Raw genomic sequence first — 24,542 nt, 5'->3', positions numbered from 1 at the left:
GGCTAACATGCTATATAAACTGATATCAAATTAGGGTCACCATTCATGCTGGGTTCATTAGCTTCTTGTTTAATCGGGCAGAGACAAAGAACACCGCAGTTTATCCTGCTGTCAGCATGCGGAAGTTGATTTTTCTTTTAGTTCTTTTTAGTTAATAATTGCAAAAAGTGAGCACTGACTAGATTTCATTATTGGATGGAGTTTATTCCATGTTACCCAATCAGGCTTTAGAACTCTTATGAAAGTCAATGTGACACATTAGCCTAACAATCCTACCCAATGCCACATCCTCATCGCCCCCAAACTTCCCAACCCCCAAAACCACACCCACTGCATTAAGACAGCCCCACCCCCAAGAGCACAGCCCCGCCCCCAAGAGCACAGTCCCGCCCCCAAGCCCATCTCACCTGATACTGGAGCTTTATCGGATGTCCACTTATAAAAGATGTTCTCGCCCAGGTCAGTGTCGCTATGCTGAAAAGCGTTTTGCTGTGCCAGGTGTTCGGCCCACTTTTGTGTCTCCCGGCACAGGTCCAGGTCCAGGCTGAGTGGTGGTGCCCCGTGTTGCTGCCGCCGAGCATTGTGGGCCTCTAGCGCCTCCTTCTGGAAGTCGGCAGTGTTTGCAGAGAGTCCATTTGGGTCAATTGGGCTGGTGGTGTCCTTGGTGGTAGGGGTGGGGGGCTTGTTCTCACCTCCGCTCCCTCCTCCTTCTGAAACCCAAGGAGAGGATTCCTTTATTTAATAAGGACTTGTGCTGGGGGGCAGGTAGGGACCCCGTGAGAGGTTTATTAGAAAACACCCCATAACTGCATGACTGCACGTTTTCCCGCATTTACAAAAAATTTCCAAATCATATCCACATCACATCATGTTGATACGATGTTTACCAATGTGTCGTGTGGTGTTTGTTTCTGTGTTTAACAAAATAAACTTGCATTAATTTTTCTACTTTTCATTTGCTAGTATTTACTTAGTCACAGTAATTATTGATTTACTTATTCAGTGACAGGAGTTACATATATACTTTTTTTTAGCATATAAATCGTTTTCAACTTGCAATATTTTCCACTTACATCGGGTTCATTGGAGTGTAACCACATCTTATGCCAAGGACCACCTATATAATCTTGTATCTAAAGTACTGCCCCCTACAGGCAGTGACCAGGATAACTGCAGCCAAAAATCCTTTAATGGACCAACGTAAATGTGCAGATAAGAAAGCAAAAAAGACCCATGTCTCTGATGACCCCCTTGTCTGGTTCGGTGGATGCTTGCTGCACACTTGTCCGCTTACCCTGTGGTGGGAGGACATTTCGCTCATAGTAGCCAGGGTTGGTGATGTTCCCCGCTGGCCGGTACTGGGCCACCACGAACACCTTCCCCTTGCCGTCCGTCGCCATGCCGATGCCCATTTCCTGAGAGTCCTTCCAGACCACCTGAGTGAAGTGACCTGTGAGACAGAGAGTGTCAGCATCACCTCCTGAATCGGCACATGGAGTCACAGAGGACCTGCTCCTTCTCTGTCTGTTGTTCTCATTCCTGATTTGGGCAGCAGTTGAGGAATCATGTAACTGCATGATCATACATTTGCATACACTCATAAATCTCAACCTTGACTTCATCAGTAAATAGGACTTTTTTTATTCCAGTGATCCAGTGTGAACTGCTAGTATGCCTTAGCGCATGGCAAAACTCGGATGAAAAAATTACCAGAATTTGAATGTGGTCTTACGTATGCCCAAGTACAAGTACCCAGTAATAAGTAAAGACAATAACATTTTTTTCTGTTTGCTTTTATTTTAAAATGCATGTTATTTTGTATTCTTATTTTTGCTTAAATGTAACTTTTAAATAACTGTTGCTATTTAAGCACAATATAATTTAAGCTATTGCAAAAATGACGGCATATGAACATGCAAACAGTTTAGTTATTAGGCCATTTGTGCTGAAAGTATTGTTCACCTTGTTGAAACAGATATTTCAGTTATTAGGGTTATGTGTGTGTATGTAAAGTCTGGATGAAGGTGGGAGGGTCGCCTGAGTGGTACTTAAACAAGCCCACACCCCATGGTACTGAACTTTACTACCTGTGGACCTCAGACAACCAAGGATTTGGTTTCTGCTACCAGATTATAATAAGATGGACCAGTGCTGCGAGTGGGAGACTGACGACTGTGTGTCTGTGTGTGTGTGTGTGTGTGTGTGTGTGTCCTTCACCTGTTTTCTCCTGATGGCCAGACTTGCTGAAATCATAGTCCTTGATCTCACTGTACCAGGACTCCACCGCGTCTTTTCCTGCAAAATGCCAAAATTTAAATACCATTAAAATGCACTTAATCCATCAGCTTTTGTACATTCCCAGCTCTCTGCAATAACGTGTCACCATTTCCCTCAATAATAAAGGAAATAATAAAAAATTAAGCATTTCGAATTAATTTATTATTAAATGACATTGGAAATCAATGAGTAACGGAGTAACGGAGTGACCTATAACAATAAATGAATGAAATAAACAGCATCTGTTTTCTTTTACAGGTTTTACAGGTTTTGCAGATTGTGCTACAGCCAAGGCTAACATGCTATATAAACTGATATCAAATTAGGGTCACCATTCATGCTGGGTTCATTAGCTTCTTGTTTAATCGGGCAGAGACAAAGAACACCGCAGTTTATCCTGCTGTCAGCATGCGGAAGTTGATTTTTCTTTTAGTTCTTTTTAGTTAATAATTGCAAAAAGTGAGCACTGACTAGATTTCATTATTGGATGGAGTTTATTCCATGTTACCCAATCAGGCTTTAGAACTCTTATGAAAGTCAATGTGACACATTAGCCTAACAATCCTACCCAATGCCACATCCTCATCGCCCCCAAACTTCCCAACCCCCAAAACCACACCCACTGCATTAAGACAGCCCCACCCCCAAGAGCACAGCCCCGCCCCCAAGAGCACAGTCCCGCCCCCAAGCCCATCTCACCTGATACTGGAGCTTTATCGGATGTCCACTTATAAAAGATGTTCTCGCCCAGGTCAGTGTCGCTATGCTGAAAAGCGTTTTGCTGTGCCAGGTGTTCGGCCCACTTTTGCGTCTCCCGGCACAGGTCCAGGTCCAGGCTGAGTGGTGGTGCCCCGTGTTGCTGCCGCCGAGCATTGTGGGCCTCTAGCGCCTCCTTCTGGAAGTCGGCAGTGTTTGCAGAGAGTCCATTTGGGTCAATTGGGCTGGTGGTGTCCTTGGTGGTAGGGGTGGGGGGCTTGTTCTCACCTCCGCTCCCTCCTCCTTCTGAAACCCAAGGAGAGGATTCCTTTATTTAATAAGGACTTGTGCTGGGGGGCAGGTAGGGACCCCGTGAGAGGTTTATTAGAAAACACCCCATAACTGCATGACTGCACGTTTTCCCGCATTTACAAAAAATTTCCAAATCATATCCACATCACATCATGTTGATACGATGTTTACCAATGTGTCGTGTGGTGTTTGTTTCTGTGTTTAACAAAATAAACTTGCATTAATTTTTCTACTTTTCATTTGCTAGTATTTACTTAGTCACAGTAATTATTGATTTACTTATTCAGTGACAGGAGTTACATATATACTTTTTTTTAGCATATAAATCGTTTTCAACTTGCAATATTTTCCACTTACATCGGGTTCATTGGAGTGTAACCGCATCTTATGCCAAGGACCACCTATATAATCTTGTATCTAAAGTACTGCCCCCTACAGGCAGTGACCAGGATAACTGCAGCCAAAAATCCTTTAATGGACCAACGTAAATGTGCAGATAAGAAAGCAAAAAAGACCCATGTCTCTGATGACCCCCTTGTCTGGTTCGGTGGATGCTTGCTGCACACTTGTCCGCTTACCCTGTGGTGGGAGGACATTTCGCTCATAGTAGCCAGGGTTGGTGATGTTCCCCGCTGGCCGGTACTGGGCCACCACGAACACCGTCCCCTTGCCGTCCGTCGCCATGCCGATGCCCATTTCCTGAGAGTCCTTCCAGACCACCTGAGTGAAGTGACCTGTGAGACAGAGTGTCAGCATCACCTCCTGAATCGGCACATGGAGTCACAGAGGACCTGCTCCTTCTCTGTCTGTTGTTCTCATTCCTGATTTGGGCAGCAGTTGAGGAATCATGTAACTGCATGATCATACATTTGCATACACTCATAAATCTCAACCTTGACTTCATCAGTAAATAGGACTTTTTTTATTCCAGTGATCCAGTGTGAACTGCTAGTATGCCTTAGCGCATGGCAAAACTCGGATGAAAAAATTACCAGAATTTGAATGTGGTCTTACGTATGCCCAAGCACAAGTACCCAGTAATAAGTAAAGACAATAACATTTTTTTCTGTTTGCTTTTATTTTAAAATGCATGTTATTTTGTATTCTTATTTTTGCTTAAATGTAACTTTTAAATAACTGTTGCTATTTAAGCACAATATAATTTAAGCTATTGCAAAAATGACGGCATATGAACATGCAAACAGTTTAGTTATTAGGCCATTTGTGCTGAAAGTATTGTTCACCTTGTTGAAACAGATATTTCAGTTATTAGGGTTATGTGTGTGTATGTAAAGTCTGGATGAAGGTGGGAGGGTCGCCTGAGTGGTACTTAAACAAGCCCACACCCCATGGTACTGAACTTTACTACCTGTGGACCTCAGACAACCAAGGATTTGGTTTCTGCTACCAGATTATAATAAGATGGACCAGTGCTGCGAGTGGGAGACTGACGACTGTGTGTCTGTGTGTGTGTGTGTGTGTGTGTGTGTGTGTGTGTGTGTCCTTCACCTGTTTTCTCCTGATGGCCAGACTTGCTGAAATCATAGTCCTTGATCTCACTGTACCAGGACTCCACCGCGTCTTTTCCTGCAAAATGCCAAAATTTAATTACCATTAAAATGCACTTAATCCATCAGCTTTTGTACATTCCCAGCTCTCTGCAATAACGTGTCACCATTTCCCTCAATAATAAAGGAAATAATAAAAAATTAAGCATTTCGAATTAATTTATTATTAAATGACATTGGAAATCAATGAGTAACGGAGTAACGGAGTGACCTATAACAATAAATGAATGAAATAAACAGCATCTGTTTTCTTTTACAGGTTTTACAGGTTTTGCAGATTGTGCTACAGCCAAGGCTAACATGCTATATAAACTGATATCAAATTAGGGTCACCATTCATGCTGGGTTCATTAGCTTCTTGTTTAATCGGGCAGAGACAAAGAACACCGCAGTTTATCCTGCTGTCAGCATGCGGAAGTTGATTTTTCTTTTAGTTCTTTTTAGTTAATAATTGCAAAAAGTGAGCACTGACTAGATTTCATTATTGGATGGAGTTTATTCCATGTTACCCAATCAGGCTTTAGAACTCTTATGAAAGTCAATGTGACACATTAGCCTAACAATCCTACCCAATGCCACATCCTCATCGCCCCCAAACTTCCCAACCCCCAAAACCACACCCACTGCATTAAGACAGCCCCACCCCCAAGAGCACAGCCCCGCCCCCAAGAGCACAGTCCCGCCCCCAAGCCCATCTCACCTGATACTGGAGCTTTATCGGATGTCCACTTATAAAAGATGTTCTCGCCCAGGTCAGTGTCGCTATGCTGAAAAGCGTTTTGCTGTGCCAGGTGTTCGGCCCACTTTTGCGTCTCCCGGCACAGGTCCAGGTCCAGGCTGAGTGGTGGTGCCCCGTGTTGCTGCCGCCGAGCATTGTGGGCCTCTAGCGCCTCCTTCTGGAAGTCGGCAGTGTTTGCAGAGAGTCCATTTGGGTCAATTGGGCTGGTGGTGTCCTTGGTGGTAGGGGTGGGGGGCTTGTTCTCACCTCCGCTCCCTCCTCCTTCTGAAACCCAAGGAGAGGATTCCTTTATTTAATAAGGACTTGTGCTGGGGGGCAGGTAGGGACCCCGTGAGAGGTTTATTAGAAAACACCCCATAACTGCATGACTGCACGTTTTCCCGCATTTACAAAAAATTTCCAAATCATATCCACATCACATCATGTTGATACGATGTTTACCAATGTGTCGTGTGGTGTTTGTTTCTGTGTTTAACAAAATAAACTTGCATTAATTTTTCTACTTTTCATTTGCTAGTATTTACTTAGTCACAGTAATTATTGATTTACTTATTCAGTGACAGGAGTTACATATATACTTTTTTTTAGCATATAAATCGTTTTCAACTTGCAATATTTTCCACTTACATCGGGTTCATTGGAGTGTAACCGCATCTTATGCCAAGGACCACCTATATAATCTTGTATCTAAAGTACTGCCCCCTACAGGCAGTGACCAGGATAACTGCAGCCAAAAATCCTTTAATGGACCAACGTAAATGTGCAGATAAGAAAGCAAAAAAGACCCATGTCTCTGATGACCCCCTTGTCTGGTTCGGTGGATGCTTGCTGCACACTTGTCCGCTTACCCTGTGGTGGGAGGACATTTCGCTCATAGTAGCCAGGGTTGGTGATGTTCCCCGCTGGCCGGTACTGGGCCACCACGAACACCGTCCCCTTGCCGTCCGTCGCCATGCCGATGCCCATTTCCTGAGAGTCTTTCCAGACCACCTGAGTGAAGTGACCTGTGAGACAGAGTGTCAGCATCACCTCCTGAATCGGCACATGGAGTCACAGAGGACCTGCTCCTTCTCTGTCTGTTGTTCTCATTCCTGATTTGGGCAGCAGTTGAGGAATCATGTAACTGCATGATCATACATTTGCATACACTCATAAATCTCAACCTTGACTTCATCAGTAAATAGGACTTTTTTTATTCCAGTGATCCAGTGTGAACTGCTAGTATGCCTTAGCGCATGGCAAAACTCGGATGAAAAAATTACCAGAATTTGAATGTGGTCTTACGTATGCCCAAGCACAAGTACCCAGTAATAAGTAAAGACAATAACATTTTTTTCTGTTTGCTTTTATTTTAAAATGCATGTTATTTTGTATTCTTATTTTTGCTTAAATGTAACTTTTAAATAACTGTTGCTATTTAAGCACAATATAATTTAAGCTATTGCAAAAATGACGGCATATGAACATGCAAACAGTTTAGTTATTAGGCCATTTGTGCTGAAAGTATTGTTCACCTTGTTGAAACAGATATTTCAGTTATTAGGGTTATGTGTGTGTATGTAAAGTCTGGATGAAGGTGGGAGGGTCGCCTGAGTGGTACTTAAACAAGCCCACACCCCATGGTACTGAACTTTACTACCTGTGGACCTCAGACAACCAAGGATTTGGTTTCTGCTACCAGATTATAATAAGATGGACCAGTGCTGCGAGTGGGAGACTGACGACTGTGTGTCTGTGTGTGTGTGTGTGTGTGTGTGTGTGTGTGTGTGTGTCCTTCACCTGTTTTCTCCTGATGGCCAGACTTGCTGAAATCATAGTCCTTGATCTCACTGTACCAGGACTCCACCGCGTCTTTTCCTGCAAAATGCCAAAATTTAATTACCATTAAAATGCACTTAATCCATCAGCTTTTGTACATTCCCAGCTCTCTGCAATAACGTGTCACCATTTCCCTCAATAATAAAGGAAATAATAAAAAATTAAGCATTTCGAATTAATTTATTATTAAATGACATTGGAAATCAATGAGTAACGGAGTAACGGAGTGACCTATAACAATAAATGAATGAAATAAACAGCATCTGTTTTCTTTTACAGGTTTTACAGGTTTTGCAGATTGTGCTACAGCCAAGGCTAACATGCTATATAAACTGATATCAAATTAGGGTCACCATTCATGCTGGGTTCATTAGCTTCTTGTTTAATCGGGCAGAGACAAAGAACACCGCAGTTTATCCTGCTGTCAGCATGCGGAAGTTGATTTTTCTTTTAGTTCTTTTTAGTTAATAATTGCAAAAAGTGAGCAATGACTAGATTTCATTATTGGATGGAGTTTATTCCATGTTACCCAATCAGGCTTTAGAACTCTTATGAAAGTCAATGTGACACATTAGCCTAACAATCCTACCCAATGCCACATCCTCATCGCCCCCAAACTTCCCAACCCCCAAAACCACACCCACTGCATTAAGATAGCCCCACCCCCAAGAGCACAGCCCCGCCCCCAAGAGCACAGTCCCGCCCCCAAGCCCATCTCACCTGATACTGGAGCTTTATCGGATGTCCACTTATAAAAGATGTTCTCGCCCAGGTCAGTGTCGCTATGCTGAAAAGCGTTTTGCTGTGCCAGGTGTTCGGCCCACTTTTGCGTCTCCCGGCACAGGTCCAGGTCCAGGCTGAGTGGTGGTGCCCCGTGTTGCTGCCGCCGAGCATTGTGGGCCTCTAGCGCCTCCTTCTGGAAGTCGGCAGTGTTTGCAGAGAGTCCATTTGGGTCAATTGGGCTGGTGGTGTCCTTGGTGGTAGGGGTGGGGGGCTTGTTCTCACCTCCGCTCCCTCCTCCTTCTGAAACCCAAGGAGAGGATTCCTTTATTTAATAAGGACTTGTGCTGGGGGGCAGGTAGGGACCCCGTGAGAGGTTTATTAGAAAACACCCCATAACTGCATGACTGCACGTTTTCCCGCATTTACAAAAAATTTCCAAATCATATCCACATCACATCATGTTGATACGATGTTTACCAATGTGTCGTGTGGTGTTTGTTTCTGTGTTTAACAAAATAAACTTGCATTAATTTTTCTACTTTTCATTTGCTAGTATTTACTTAGTCACAGTAATTATTGATTTACTTATTCAGTGACAGGAGTTACATATATACTTTTTTTTAGCATATAAATCGTTTTCAACTTGCAATATTTTCCACTTACATCGGGTTCATTGGAGTGTAACCGCATCTTATGCCAAGGACCACCTATATAATCTTGTATCTAAAGTACTGCCCCCTACAGGCAGTGACCAGGATAACTGCAGCCAAAAATCCTTTAATGGACCAACGTAAATGTGCAGATAAGAAAGCAAAAAAGACCCATGTCTCTGATGACCCCCTTGTCTGGTTCGGTGGATGCTTGCTGCACACTTGTCCGCTTACCCTGTGGTGGGAGGACATTTCGCTCATAGTAGCCAGGGTTGGTGATGTTCCCCGCTGGCCGGTACTGGGCCACCACGAACACCGTCCCCTTGCCGTCCGTCGCCATGCCGATGCCCATTTCCTGAGAGTCCTTCCAGACCACCTGAGTGAAGTGACCTGTGAGACAGAGAGTGTCAGCATCACCTCCTGAATCGGCACATGGAGTCACAGAGGACCTGCTCCTTCTCTGTCTGTTGTTCTCATTCCTGATTTGGGCAGCAGTTGAGGAATCATGTAACTGCATGATCATACATTTGCATACACTCATAAATCTCAACCTTGACTTCATCAGTAAATAGGACTTTTTTATTCCAGTGATCCAGTGTGAACTGCTAGTATGCCTTAGCGCATGGCAAAACTCGGATGAAAAAATTACCAGAATTTGAATGTGGTCTTACGTATGCCCAAGCACAAGTACCCAGTAATAAGTAAAGACAATAACATTTTTTTCTGTTTGCTTTTATTTTAAAATGCATGTTATTTTGTATTCTTATTTTTGCTTAAATGTAACTTTTAAATAACTGTTGCTATTTAAGCACAATATAATTTAAGCTATTGCAAAAATGACGGCATATGAACATGCAAACAGTTTAGTTATTAGGCCATTTGTGCTGAAAGTATTGTTCACCTTGTTGAAACAGATATTTCAGTTATTAGGGTTATGTGTGTGTATGTAAAGTCTGGATGAAGGTGGGAGGGTCGCCTGAGTGGTACTTAAACAAGCCCACACCCCATGGTACTGAACTTTACTACCTGTGGACCTCAGACAACCAAGGATTTGGTTTCTGCTACCAGATTATAATAAGATGGACCAGTGCTGCGAGTGGGAGACTGACGACTGTGTGTCTGTGTGTGTGTGTGTGTGTGTGTGTGTGTGTCCTTCACCTGTTTTCTCCTGATGGCCAGACTTGCTGAAATCATAGTCCTTGATCTCACTGTACCAGGACTCCACCGCGTCTTTTCCTGCAAAATGCCAAAATTTAAATACCATTAAAATGCACTTAATCCATCAGCTTTTGTACATTCCCAGCTCTCTGCAATAACGTGTCACCATTTCCCTCAATAATAAAGGAAATAATAAAAAATTAAGCATTTCGAATTAATTTATTATTAAATGACATTGGAAATCAATGAGTAACGGAGTAACGGAGTGACCTATAACAATAAATGAATGAAATAAACAGCATCTGTTTTCTTTTACAGGTTTTACAGGTTTTGCAGATTGTGCTACAGCCAAGGCTAACATGCTATATAAACTGATATCAAATTAGGGTCACCATTCATGCTGGGTTCATTAGCTTCTTGTTTAATCGGGCAGAGACAAAGAACACCGCAGTTTATCCTGCTGTCAGCATGCGGAAGTTGATTTTTCTTTTAGTTCTTTTTAGTTAATAATTGCAAAAAGTGAGCACTGACTAGATTTCATTATTGGATGGAGTTTATTCCATGTTACCCAATCAGGCTTTAGAACTCTTATGAAAGTCAATGTGACACATTAGCCTAACAATCCTACCCAATGCCACATCCTCATCGCCCCCAAACTTCCCAACCCCCAAAACCACACCCACTGCATTAAGACAGCCCCACCCCCAAGAGCACAGCCCCGCCCCCAAGAGCACAGTCCCGCCCCCAAGCCCATCTCACCTGATACTGGAGCTTTATCGGATGTCCACTTATAAAAGATGTTCTCGCCCAGGTCAGTGTCGCTATGCTGAAAAGCGTTTTGCTGTGCCAGGTGTTCGGCCCACTTTTGTGTCTCCCGGCACAGGTCCAGGTCCAGGCTGAGTGGTGGTGCCCCGTGTTGCTGCCGCCGAGCATTGTGGGCCTCTAGCGCCTCCTTCTGGAAGTCGGCAGTGTTTGCAGAGAGTCCATTTGGGTCAATTGGGCTGGTGGTGTCCTTGGTGGTAGGGGTGGGGGGCTTGTTCTCACCTCCGCTCCCTCCTCCTTCTGAAACCCAAGGAGAGGATTCCTTTATTTAATAAGGACTTGTGCTGGGGGGCAGGTAGGGACCCCGTGAGAGGTTTATTAGAAAACACCCCATAACTGCATGACTGCACGTTTTCCCGCATTTACAAAAAATTTCCAAATCATATCCACATCACATCATGTTGATACGATGTTTACCAATGTGTCGTGTGGTGTTTGTTTCTGTGTTTAACAAAATAAACTTGCATTAATTTTTCTACTTTTCATTTGCTAGTATTTACTTAGTCACAGTAATTATTGATTTACTTATTCAGTGACAGGAGTTACATATATACTTTTTTTTAGCATATAAATCGTTTTCAACTTGCAATATTTTCCACTTACATCGGGTTCATTGGAGTGTAACCACATCTTATGCCAAGGACCACCTATATAATCTTGTATCTAAAGTACTGCCCCCTACAGGCAGTGACCAGGATAACTGCAGCCAAAAATCCTTTAATGGACCAACGTAAATGTGCAGATAAGAAAGCAAAAAAGACCCATGTCTCTGATGACCCCCTTGTCTGGTTCGGTGGATGCTTGCTGCACACTTGTCCGCTTACCCTGTGGTGGGAGGACATTTCGCTCATAGTAGCCAGGGTTGGTGATGTTCCCCGCTGGCCGGTACTGGGCCACCACGAACACCTTCCCCTTGCCGTCCGTCGCCATGCCGATGCCCATTTCCTGAGAGTCCTTCCAGACCACCTGAGTGAAGTGACCTGTGAGACAGAGAGTGTCAGCATCACCTCCTGAATCGGCACATGGAGTCACAGAGGACCTGCTCCTTCTCTGTCTGTTGTTCTCATTCCTGATTTGGGCAGCAGTTGAGGAATCATGTAACTGCATGATCATACATTTGCATACACTCATAAATCTCAACCTTGACTTCATCAGTAAATAGGACTTTTTTTATTCCAGTGATCCAGTGTGAACTGCTAGTATGCCTTAGCGCATGGCAAAACTCGGATGAAAAAATTACCAGAATTTGAATGTGGTCTTACGTATGCCCAAGTACAAGTACCCAGTAATAAGTAAAGACAATAACATTTTTTTCTGTTTGCTTTTATTTTAAAATGCATGTTATTTTGTATTCTTATTTTTGCTTAAATGTAACTTTTAAATAACTGTTGCTATTTAAGCACAATATAATTTAAGCTATTGCAAAAATGACGGCATATGAACATGCAAACAGTTTAGTTATTAGGCCATTTGTGCTGAAAGTATTGTTCACCTTGTTGAAACAGATATTTCAGTTATTAGGGTTATGTGTGTGTATGTAAAGTCTGGATGAAGGTGGGAGGGTCGCCTGAGTGGTACTTAAACAAGCCCACACCCCATGGTACTGAACTTTACTACCTGTGGACCTCAGACAACCAAGGATTTGGTTTCTGCTACCAGATTATAATAAGATGGACCAGTGCTGCGAGTGGGAGACTGACGACTGTGTGTCTGTGTGTGTGTGTGTGTGTGTGTGTGTGTGTGTGTGTGTCCTTCACCTGTTTTCTCCTGATGTCCAGACTTGCTGAAATCATAGTCCTTGATCTCACTGTACCAGGACTCCACCGCGTCTTTTCCTGCAAAATGCCAAAATTTAATTACCATTAAAATGCACTTAATCCATCAGCTTTTGTACATTCCCAGCTCTCTGCAATAACGTGTCACCATTTCCCTCAATAATAAAGGAAATAATAAAAAATTAAGCATTTCGAATTAATTTATTATTAAATGACATTGGAAATCAATGAGTAACGGAGTAACGGAGTGACCTATAACAATAAATGAATGAAATAAACAGCATCTGTTTTCTTTTACAGGTTTTACAGGTTTTGCAGATTGTGCTACAGCCAAGGCTAACATGCTATATAAACTGATATCAAATTAGGGTCACCATTCATGCTGGGTTCATTAGCTTCTTGTTTAATCGGGCAGAGACAAAGAACACCGCAGTTTATCCTGCTGTCAGCATGCGGAAGTTGATTTTTCTTTTAGTTCTTTTTAGTTAATAATTGCAAAAAGTGAGCACTGACTAGATTTCATTATTGGATGGAGTTTATTCCATGTTACCCAATCAGGCTTTAGAACTCTTATGAAAGTCAATGTGACACATTAGCCTAACAATCCTACCCAATGCCACATCCTCATCGCCCCCAAACTTCCCAACCCCCAAAACCACACCCACTGCATTAAGACAGCCCCACCCCCAAGAGCACAGCCCCGCCCCCAAGAGCACAGTCCCGCCCCCAAGCCCATCTCACCTGATACTGGAGCTTTATCGGATGTCCACTTATAAAAGATGTTCTCGCCCAGGTCAGTGTCGCTATGCTGCAAAGCGTTTTGCTGTACCAGGTGTTCGGCCCACTTTTGCGTCTCCCGGCACAGGTCCAGGTCCAGGCTGAGTGGTGGTGCCCCGTGTTGCTGCCGCCGAGCATTGTGGGCCTCTAGCGCCTCCTTCTGGAAGTCGGCTGTGTTTGCAGAGAGTTCAGTTGGGCCGGTTGGGCTGGTGGTGTCCTTGGTGGTAGGGGTCGGGGTCTTGTTGTCGCTCCCACGCCCTCCTTCTTCTGAAACCCAAGGACACATTCCTTTATTTAGTAAGGAGTTGTGGTGGGGGGCAGGTGGGGACCCCATCCATCCATCCATTTTCCAAGCCGCTTATCCTACTGGGTCGCGGGGGGTCCAGAGCCTATCCCGGAAGCAATGGGCATGAGGCAGGGAACAACCCTGGATGGGGGGCCAGCCCATCACAGGGTACACTCACACTCCATTCACTCACACATGCAGACTTACGGGCAATTTAGCAAGTCCAATTAGCCTCAGCATGTCTTTGGACTGTGGGGGGAAACCGGTGTACCCGGAGGAAACCCCCCGACAACATGGGGAGAACATGCAAACTCCGCACACATATGACCCAGGCGGAGACTCAAAACCGGGTCCCAGAGGTGTGCTAACCAACAGGCAACAGTGCTAACCACTGCACCACCATGCCGCCCCCTAGGTGGAGACCCCAGATTTATTATAAAACACCCCATAACTGCATCACTGCACATTTTCCCGTATTTGCCTACATTTCCAAATCACATCAACATTACATCATGGTCATACAATCTTTAACAACTTGTTGTATGTTGATTTTTTCTGTGTTTAACTAATTAACTTGTATTCATTTATCTGTGTTTAAATTACTAGTATTTAGTTATTCACAGTAATTATTGAATTACTTACTCAATGACAATAGTTATTAATTGCTTTGTTTGTCATATATCATATTCAACAATATTTTCTAGTAACAATGGGTTCATCAAAAGTCGAAGAGAACAAACATGGATTTGTGTGTTAAATACTACCCCCTATTGGCAGTGTCCTGCATAACTGCAGGTAAATATCCTTCACTAGGTCTACGTAGATGTGCAGATAGGAGAGTAAAACGAGCCATTTATGGCTGTTACTAATGACCCCCTTGTCTGGTTCGGTGCACGCTTGCTGCAAACTGGACTCTTACCCTGTGGTGGGAGGACATTTCGCTCATAGTAGCCAGGCTTGATATTGTTACCCGCTGGCCGGTAGTGGGCTACCACTATCACCTTCCCCATGCTGTCCGTCGCCATGTCGATGCCCATTTCCTGAGAGTCCTTCCAGACCACCTGAGTGAAGTGACCTGTGAGACAGAGAGCGTCAGCATCACCTCCTGAATCCGCACATGGAGTCACAGAGGACCTGCTCCTTCTCTGTCTGTTGTTCCCATTCCTGATTTGGGCAGCAGTTAAGGAATCATGTAACTGCATGATGATACATTTGCATACACTCATAAATCTCAACCTTGACTTCATCAGTAAATAGGACTGTTTTATTCCAGTGATCCAGTGTGAAACGCTAGTATGCCTTAGCGCAAAACGCAGATCAAACAAAAAAAAAAAACAGATTTTCAAAGTGGTCTCACATTCGTCCAAACACAAGTAACATTGATTGTTTGCTTTTATTTTAAAAAGCATTTTATATAGTTTTCTTATTTTTGCTTAAATGTAACTTTTAAATAACTGGTTCTATTCATGCGCAACGTAATATAAGAAACTGCAAAAAATATTGCATATGAACAAGGATTTCTTTTCTGCTACCAAATTATAACAGGGTGGGTCAGTGCTACTACTGAAAGACCGAAGAGTGAGTGTGTGTGTGTATGCGCATGTGTTTGTGTCTGCACACGCATGTGTGTCCATGTTTGTGTGTCCGTGAACATCTCTGCGTGTGTGTGGCTTCATTTTACTTTGCATTGTGGGGACCAAATGTGCCCCAAAATGTAATTAAAATCTGTTATTTTGACATTGTGGGGAACCCTTTTCAGGTCCCCACAAAAATCTGTGAATGCAATCAAAATCTAAACACGCCGAAAGTCTTGAATTTTTTTTGTTAATTATGGTTAAGGTTAGGGTTGGGATTACGGTCATCATTGTTGGGATTAGAGTTTTCCCCGTAGAAATGAATGGAGAGTCCCCACAAAGATATAATTAGAAACATTTGTGTGTGTGGGCATGACGTTAAACTGCATCCAGCCCTGCAAGAAGTCCTCCAATTTGCAGGGAAAAATTTTGGGGGTTGGTGGCGGAATTGGCACTCCAGGCACTGTAAAACAATTCACAGCAGCTCAGTTTAAACAGCCACGATACTCTTCTGCTCTCTGCAAGAGTAACTCTGCTGCAGCCAGCCGCAGGAAGGCTGGACGCATCTTGAAGGGGATGTGGGATAGCCTTCGGCAGCCTCATCTTTGGAAGAATTGAAACTGTCTGAGAGTAGGGTGGCCAGATAATCCATGTCAGAGAGGACACTCTGAGCTAGGGCAGGAACTATAAATTACCATTTCAATTAAATGGATCTGGATTTCACTTCAGCACTGAGTTCTTGCTGTGTGCTGATTGGTCAGTCTCCTACAATCATGTATGTGTCACTAAGGCTAATGTGAAACAGCTGGATGAGTCTTTCAGTCAAGGAAACAAACCAGTCAAAGCTGAACTGTTTAGCCGAGTACAGGAGCCTTTCAGTTTGAAAGTAGTTTGTAAAACCCGAAGTAGCTCAAAGTGTCCTCCCTGACATGGATTATCTAGTCACCCTATCTGAGAGCTGAAAGGGTCATGCCTGCTGGGGATCAGGGCTGGTGTGGTGCTGAGGCATCGCCTGCTGCATGGCGGCACTTGGGTCCCAATTTGTGGTGGCCCATCCAGGTAGGCGTGTGGAACATCTTGTCTCTCTGGGAAGAGTAGGGAAGGCCACAGGGACCTGTAGTATCCAGGGTGAACTTCTGCAGGCTGGTGGTAAGGCTGTCCTCTTGGCATTGCAGGCAAACTTTCCTTCCCTTTGGGAGTCAGACATCATCCCAACTGACTGAAAAACGGGACTTGATGTCTCTATCTGGAAAGGGAAGGGTGATCACCTGGATTGCGGCAACTACAGGGTATAACACTGCTCTCAGTGCCGGTTAAGGTCCTTGCTAGGGTCATCCTTAACAGGATCTGTGATCACTTGCTTGCCGGTCAGCGACCAGAGCAGTCTGGTTTTACACCTAAGAAGTCTACCATTGACTGCATCCTAGCACTGAGGGTTCTCATTGAGTACAAGCACGAATATCGACATGGGTTCTTTGCAGCCTTTGTCGATTTCCGTAAAGCGCTTGACTCAGTCGAATTGCCCTGTGAGATATCCTTAGATTTCACGGGATCCCCCCAAAGCTGCTGGACATCATGGCCGACTTGTACATTGGTACGGTGAGTGCTGTGCAGAGTGGAGGGAGAACTTCCATGTTCTTCCCAGTTGACTCTGGGGTTCCCCAGAGGTGTGTTGTTGCTCCAACTCTGTTCAATGCTTGCATGGACTGGGTGCTGGGCAGGGTTGTGGGATCCAGTGGTTGTGGGGCATCTGCTGGTGAAGAAATATTTACTGATCTTAACTTTACTGACCATGCTGTAATCTTCATGGAGTCAATGAAGACTCTGATTGGGGTTCTCAAGAGACTGAGCAAGGAGCCTGAGTGTCTGGGTTTCCGAGTATCCTGGATAAAAACCAAGATCCAGGCCATTAATTACTTTTTAGGTGCAGGCATCAGCAGTATGTCTGTCTGCAGGGAGAATGACAACCTTGTCGAGAGATTCACTTACCTCGGTAGTGACATTCATGTCTCTTCCTATGAAGTCAGCAGATCGATTGGGAGAGCATGGTGAGTCATGAGGTCAATGGAAAGGGGTGTGTGATGATCCTAATATCTTTGCAACAGGACAAAGGTTGAAGTCTTTAGAGTCCTGGTGCTTCCTGTCTTGCTGTATGGCTGTGAGACATGGACGCTATCCAGTGAGCTGAGATGAAGACTGGACTCCTTCGGTACAGTGTCTCTTAACTGAATCCTTGGGTAACGCTGGTTTGACTTTGTGTTGAACGAGCGGTTGCTAGAGGAACCCCAAATGCATTATGAGGGATTGTCAGGTTTGGCACTATGGCTATGTGGCACGTTTCCCTAAGGGTGATCCGGCTCGCAGGATCCTAGTTGCTGAGGACCCGAGTGGTTGGACCAGGCCAAGGAGACGCCCAAGTAGCACCAGGCTGCGGCAGATAGATGGCTAATTTTGGAGGGTGGGACTGGTCCGTGTGTCTGCCTGGGGGGGTTGCCAGCTGGGATGGCGAGGAGTTTCACCATGTGGTGAGTGCAGCAACATGCTGTATCAGCACATGCTCCCCAACCTGACCTGTGTGTGTGTGTGTGTGTGTGTGGGGGGGGGGGGTCACCTGTGCTCGTCTGATATCCAGGCTTGCTGAAATCGTAGTCTTTGATCTCTCTGTACAACAACTCCACTGCGTATTTTCCTGTTAAAATGCCAAAAAGGTACCATTAAAATGCACTGAAACCATCTGCTTCTGTACATTACCCCAATGTCCCCATTGCCCTCCGTAATAAATAAAGATATAATTATGAATAATAATAAATGAAGTATTTCTAATTTATTTATTATTAAAAGATAATGGAAATCCATGAGTGAACCATGGCAATAAATGAATGAGTTATACAGCATCTGTTTTCATCCATCTATCTTCTGCAACTCCTTAACATACTCAAGGTCATGGAGTGGCGTCCAAAGCCTATCCCAGAGGCTACAGGCACAAGGCAGGGAACAACCCAGGATGGAGCACCAACCCAATGCAGAGCACACTTACACCAACAAGCAGTTCAGTAACTCCAATTAGCAACAGCATGTTTTTCGACGGGGGGAGGGGCAACATAGCTAGAAGAATCCCCATGATACCAGAGGGAGAACATGCAAACTCCATACATATGCACCCTGGGGAAGACTCAAACCCGGGTCTAAGAGGTGTGAGGCAACAGTGCTAACCACTGCACCACCATGCCGCCCCAACTGTTCTTTTCTTGAAGTGAAATTCAGATTTTGCATTGTGCTACAGCCAAGGCTAATGGATGCTATATAAATTCATTCATTAGCTTCTTCCTAAAGCACTGACTACATTTCTTTATTGAATGGAGCTTATTCCGTTACCCAATCAGGCTTTCAATCTCTAATGAGAGTCAATGTGACACAATAATCTAACAAAGCTCACCCAAAGCCATGCCCTCATCTCCCCAAACTTAATTAACAACCCCCATAATCACACCCATTACCTCAGAACAGCCCCACCCCCAAGAGTACAATCCCGCCCCCAAGCCTGTCTCACCTGACACTGGAACTTTATCAGATGACCAAATTGACAAAATGTTCTGGCCCAGGTCAGTGTCGCTATGCTGCAACATGTTATGCTGTGCCAGGTGTTCGGCCCACTTCTGCGCCTCCCGGCACAGGCCCAGGTCCAGGCTGAGGGGGGGTGCCCCGTGTTGCTGCCGCCAAGCATTGTGGGCCTCCAGCGCCTCCTTCTGGAACTCTGAGATGTTTGCAAACAGTTGAGTTGAGCTGGTTGGGCTGGTGGTGTCCTTGGTGGTAGGGGACGGGGGCTTGCTGTCGCTTCCACTAACTTTTCCTGCTAAAAGCCAAGAATGAATTCCTTCATTTAGTAAGGACTTGGGCTGGGAGACCCCGTGACAGGTTTATCAGAACACACCCCATAACTGCATATGCAGGCAGGAACTCACCCGGACACTTATCCTTATCTCCTCCAATTCATGTTTGCAGTTATAATGCATAATCATTTCTTAGTTACTAGCATGGCTACAGTTACGTAAACCAATCAGAGCCTTAGTTTAAATGGTAATAAATACTGAGACCCAGCTGAGTATAAAGAGACATAGTCACAGAGTACTGAACTGGTTGGTTAAAATAAGATTTTTGCCTGGATTTTTGCTTTCTGGACCTGAACTGTCCACCTCTGGTTATTTCTCCATGCAAATATAAGGCAGGACCCCCCTGCTTCGCAGAGCTACCTGGTGGTAAGACATTCCTCTCAAAATAGCTTTGGACGTTCATGTTTCCTGGAGGCAAATACTGGCCAACCACGAAGATGGTAGTCCCGTCGGTTGCAATGCCCACCCCCAACTCCTTAGTATCCTTCCACACCACCTGGGTGAAATGACCTACGGGGGGTAACATGGGCAGTTACAGTATAGGGCAAAAGTCAAAGTCAGAGAAAATGATGTTCAGACTGGGACCTTCAGGCTGAGCGGTACCTGTGTTGGGCGTAAATCCAGGCCTGCTGAAGTCGTAGTCTTTGATCTCATTGTACCACTTTTCCACTGGCTGCTTCCCTGCAGATGCAAATATTAAAGTTACATCGCTGATAAATAATTGCTGGGAACCATCCAGGAAGTTCCCACCTGATTGCATCAACCCCTTTGGTTGAGCTGATTCAATTTCTCTTTGGTTGGTTTTTTCATATGTATCTCAGGGGTGGAACATAATTTTTTCGCTAATAGCCAACTGGGGAATTTGAGTAGTGAATGGTGTGAGTGTGCCGTGTGATGGGTTGGCGCCCCATCCTGGGTTGTTTCCTGCTTTGTACCTGTAGGTTCCATATCCCCCATGACCCCGAATAGGACAAGTGGGTTCAGGAAATGGATGGATGATGGATGGACGGTATTTGAGTAAAAAATGTAGAGTAAATTAACTTTTACTTTATTAATTAAAGTAAAAAGTAAATTTTCTTTTAGCTGGTGAACTAGTGTTCATTTTTTTGTACTTGCCCTTTGTCCAAATTTCACACCTCAAGCAAACTGGTGAGCTAAATTTCCAGCCTTGATCTACCTGTAATTCAATATGTTTGATGTTCCAGTGGCTCTAAAGAAAACGATATAATAATAATAATAATAATAATAATAATAATAATAATAATAATAATAATAATTGACACTTTTATTGATCCCCGTAGGGAAATTGTCTTTTACGCCTCCCACAACTTGCTCTTTTTTTCATAGAGGAAGTTGTCTGCAAAGGGCTGCCATCCGATATTTGTGGATATAAACATTCGTTAAATTATCTGAGGGGTTCAAAATCTTGGAAATGTGGATCTGGATCTCAGTGCATCGCAGGCTGATTCCCCTCCTGGCTTTGAAACAGTTTCTAGTCCCTGATAGTCCTAAGTATGCTGCTAACAGCTGCCCCCTGGTGGAGGTGTCCTTCATAGCTGCATGTTGGAGGATAAGAAAATCTGCAACTAAAAAAAGAATCAAGCGCTGGTAAAACTAGTGGCGAGGAAGTTTACTGGTTTCTACTTTAACTCATTAAGATTAAATGGTTACTATTTCATTACCTTCATTGAGTTGCTAAGGATGTGTACTCCAGATACTAGTTAATTTTACAAGTATTAAGTGCAAAGCTTTTGCTCCAGATATTTTTTGTCAAATAGTTGCTTTAAACTCGATATTTGCCTTAACCCTGCCCTTGTGCCCCCAACCCCACCACCACCCCCTCAAAAAAAAGTGGGGGTGTCACCTAAAATCTTCATGGGACTGGAGCTCTGCATACAGAAGATATTCTCGCCCTTGTCTGACTGGGGGTTGTGCTTCAGCATCTGGATGGCGAGCAGGTGATCGGCCCAGCTCTGTGCGGAGACACACAGCTCCCTGCTCAGCGTCAGTGGCGGTGCCCCGTGATCCTGCCGGTACGCGTTGTGGGCCTCCAGAAACTCCTGCTCAAAGTCTGAGGAGAAGGGGAGTGTGACTGGGGGGCGGGGCACTGAGTCCCAGTGCTGCCACACTCATGCACCACTTCATCGCTCTCACCCAGATGGATGTTTCAGAACTCGGCACATATTATTTAATTGCTAACAGTGAAGGACAATGTTTGCTGTGCCTCACATTTCATGTGTGCCAGTTAAATTAACTCTGAACAAAGTAGAAGTGCTTTTTATGAAGGAAAGATCGTTTATGGAATCCTTTCGAAATAGCTTTCAGATTTTTATACTGGCCAACCACTTTCATGGTAGTTTGACATATATTTTTAAAAATCTTTAATTGATTTTTCAGACTTTTATAAATCTTTTGAAATTTTCTTGAAATCTTTTATAGATCTTGTCAGACTTTTATACATCTTTTGTGTTTTTCCTGAGCTCGTTTATGGATCTCTTCAGACTCCTTTCGGCAGTGTTTCCTGAGATATTCCTGAATGAGATGAGTAGAGATCACGAGAGCAGGTGACTGATGCATCCACATGTTGGCAGCGGATAAAAACAAAAAGCTGACAATTCAGCTGTTAAGAGATGAACACAGAAGAGCAGAAGGCAAGTAAGAAATGGAAGGGGGAAAGGAGAAAAACTCACCTGCCATATTCTTCCTCTTTTTTATAACTGGAAAACAAGCCAAATGCATATTTTTACTGAACATTCACTTCTTCTGGAAAGCTTCTGCCTGCCAGTTAGAGGCGTTATTTTTAAAAACACAAGCTTAAGCAGTGGCTGACAGGGAAGCAGCAGATCCTGCACTGTTGTCATCTTCTCCTGAAACGCTGTTTAACTGCTCCGTGTGATACACACCTGCCCGCCTGTCCAAATGGCCTCCCGTCCACCGCTATGCACCTGTGGTCTGTTGCTGATCCTCTTTGTCTCACTGCCACAAAGTTATTTATCGAGGCCCGGGAAGCTCCTCCCTCAGGAGCTGTTCCATATTCTCCTCGACCCCATCCGTTCTTTCCCTCTCTCTCACACATGTGCGGACTAACACACCCCTGTGCATGTGCTCAGAGAACGGCCTGGTGAGCGTCCTCTCCTCAAAACCAGTTCAGCTACTGAACTTCCAAAGAATCTGGATGCCTTTGTTTTCAATATTGTTTCTCCATGAAGCATTTTGACAGCGGCAAACATATGTGTCACTTAGTGATTGATGTGTCATCAGACAGTCAGGAATGTGATGACAATGGTGATATGAACAAGTAGCTATAGCGGTATGGAGCCGAAAGGCCCAGTCAGGTGATTTTATTTATGACACGGGCTTTAGTGTGCAGCTTAGAGCATCACCTACCAACACCAGAGTAGTAAATAAGTGATGGTGTAAAGGCTACAGGGTGTGAACTACTGTGGTACTACGGACTCTGCACAGAATTTAACAGAAAGAAAACTCAGCCTACACAGAATGTGACTGATAACTAATGTAAGTAAGCGATTGTGTCACACCTGTCCCTGGTTTGCTAATCAGGGAAGTGAGGATGCTCTGGGCTGGGTTCAATTATAGCCCAAACTTATCATCATTGCCACATAGGGCTCAGTTGCTTCCTGTTCAGAGGTTTGTCTTATGGGGCTTGGTGGTGACCTGTCTTCTGGCTTTTCTACATGTGTAGTCCTGTTTCCTCTGTGCCTGTCAGTAGCCAGCAGGTACTGGTTTGGTGGTACTTGTTGACTGACATTTTGCCTTGGGACTTCTGATTAGTCAGTTTCTATGTTGGGGATCCATGATTCCAAGTAGCCAGCGTCCCACAGCTATTGTGCTGTCCTGCTGATGTCCTTCTTTGTGGGTTTTTAGTGTGTTATTGGGTTTGTGGTTTTGCCCCTTTTAGGTTCCCAGGTTCCTGGTCTGGGTTCTGCAGTCTTCTGTGCTTGAGTCTACTTTCTGATCACCTAATCCTGGAGGCTGTCCATCTAGTTAGCAGCCCAAGTCCCCCAGCTTCCCTGTTTCCAGCAGTGTTGGGACTGTTGGTCTCGGGTATTAGGGGGCAGAAGACCTGGCATCATCAATTCGGCAGCGCAAGTTGAGCCCTGGGGCTGCTAAGTGGCTGTAAACTTTAACACACAGCCACCTGCCAAACAAGAACACGGTAAACGGACACTCCTCAATGAGACCGGCTTCTGTGATTGCATCCTGCCCACACAGACTGACTTTGGCTTAGCCTGGCTCATGGTTATTACAGTTTTTCTCGATTGCTTTTGAGCATTTCTCAAATTACTATTAAGATTTTGCAAAACAACAAGTGTACTCCCTACACCATTATGACATTTCGGCAAACAGAACATCATTTCTCAATGCATCATACAGATTTCCAAATGTTTCAGTGCATACGGTATTTGTCGCTCAATGATTGATGTGTTATCAGTCAGGAATGTGATGACAATGGTGATATGAACAAGTAGCTATAGCGGTACGGAGCCGAAAGGCCCAGTCAGATGATTTTATTTATGACATGGACCTTAGTGTGTAGCTTAGAGCATCACCTACCAACACCAGAGTAGTAAATAAGTGATGGCGTAAAGGCTACAGAGTGTGAACTACTGTGTTGCTACTGACTCTGTACAGAATTTAATGGAAAGAAAAGTCAGCCCGATACCGATTGTGACTGGTAACTAATGTAAGTAAGCGATTGTGTCACACCTGTCCCTGGTTTGCTAATCAGGGAAGTGAGGATGCTCTGGGCTGGGTTCAATTATAGCCCAAACTTATCATCATTGCCGCATAGGGCTCAGTTGCTTCCTGTTCAGAGGTTTGTTTTATGGGGCTTGGTGGTGACCTGTCTTCTGGCTTTTCCACATGTGTAGTCCTGTTTCCTCTGTGCCTGTCAGTAGCCAGCAGGTACTGGTTTGGTGGTGAGAGTGGCTTGGGGTTCATGGTGCTTGTTGACTGACATTTTGCCTTGGGGCTTCTGGTTAGTCAGTTTCTATGTTGGGGATCCATGATTCTAAGTAGCCAGCGTCCCACTTCTTAAGAGGCATCTATACGGAAGAAAATTCCATAACTCCTGGGTTTAGACACTGAGGGCAATTTCATTAATGAACCTATTATCCATCATCGAATCAGTGGCCATTGCCAGATATGGAAAAAGATCAAATAAAGGATTATCAGTTTTAACCTGCAACCTGTGTACAGTACTACCGATATATCCTGTGCAGTTTTACGTTACTTTTTCTTGCATACAATTGCATTGTAAAAAACAAAAATCATCATGGTAACTGCTTTTGTTATTGATCTCATCATTAATTGTATTAACTTTAATTAACTAGTATTAGTATCTTAGGGAGCTGTTCAACTGTTAGTTACTAAATTTCAATGCCTGATTTTCCACTGTTCTCTGTGTCATTGTAAAGATTGTTGTCTGTTAGTTGGGAATAATTAGCAATTTGATT

The 24,542-nt window shown here is 44.2% G+C and overlaps 1 protein-coding gene across 1 annotated transcript in view; it reads right to left on the bottom strand.

Moving 5' to 3' along the window:
* The window catches only part of LOC125746656 (uncharacterized), a 34,474-nt gene that overhangs the window by 9,388 nt on the left and 544 nt on the right, over positions 1 to 24,542 (bottom strand). The window contains exons 2-22 of the mRNA XM_049020915.1: positions 21,969 to 24,131; positions 21,756 to 21,782; positions 20,930 to 21,136; positions 19,669 to 19,746; positions 19,426 to 19,575; positions 18,726 to 19,028; positions 17,787 to 17,864; positions 14,521 to 14,676; positions 13,280 to 13,582; positions 12,521 to 12,598; positions 11,588 to 11,743; positions 10,701 to 11,003; positions 9,942 to 10,019; positions 9,018 to 9,173; positions 5,554 to 5,856; positions 4,795 to 4,872; positions 3,864 to 4,019; positions 2,977 to 3,279; positions 2,218 to 2,295; positions 1,295 to 1,450; positions 408 to 710 (exon numbers count right to left, since the gene is read on the bottom strand). Coding sequence (XP_048876872.1) covers positions 408 to 710; positions 1,295 to 1,450; positions 2,218 to 2,295; positions 2,977 to 3,279; positions 3,864 to 4,019; positions 4,795 to 4,872; positions 5,554 to 5,856; positions 9,018 to 9,173; positions 9,942 to 10,019; positions 10,701 to 11,003; positions 11,588 to 11,743; positions 12,521 to 12,598; positions 13,280 to 13,582; positions 14,521 to 14,676; positions 17,787 to 17,864; positions 18,726 to 19,028; positions 19,426 to 19,575; positions 19,669 to 19,746; positions 20,930 to 21,136; positions 21,756 to 21,762 — 3,430 coding nt within the window. The 5' untranslated portion in view covers positions 21,763 to 21,782; positions 21,969 to 24,131. The remainder of the gene's footprint in view (positions 1 to 407; positions 711 to 1,294; positions 1,451 to 2,217; positions 2,296 to 2,976; positions 3,280 to 3,863; positions 4,020 to 4,794; positions 4,873 to 5,553; positions 5,857 to 9,017; positions 9,174 to 9,941; positions 10,020 to 10,700; positions 11,004 to 11,587; positions 11,744 to 12,520; positions 12,599 to 13,279; positions 13,583 to 14,520; positions 14,677 to 17,786; positions 17,865 to 18,725; positions 19,029 to 19,425; positions 19,576 to 19,668; positions 19,747 to 20,929; positions 21,137 to 21,755; positions 21,783 to 21,968; positions 24,132 to 24,542) is intronic.

This window comes from Brienomyrus brachyistius, chromosome 7 (assembly GCF_023856365.1).
Source record: "Brienomyrus brachyistius isolate T26 chromosome 7, BBRACH_0.4, whole genome shotgun sequence".
Classification (NCBI taxonomy): Eukaryota; Metazoa; Chordata; class Actinopteri; order Osteoglossiformes; family Mormyridae; genus Brienomyrus; species Brienomyrus brachyistius.
This window is presented reverse-complemented; position numbering and strand designations above follow the sequence as displayed.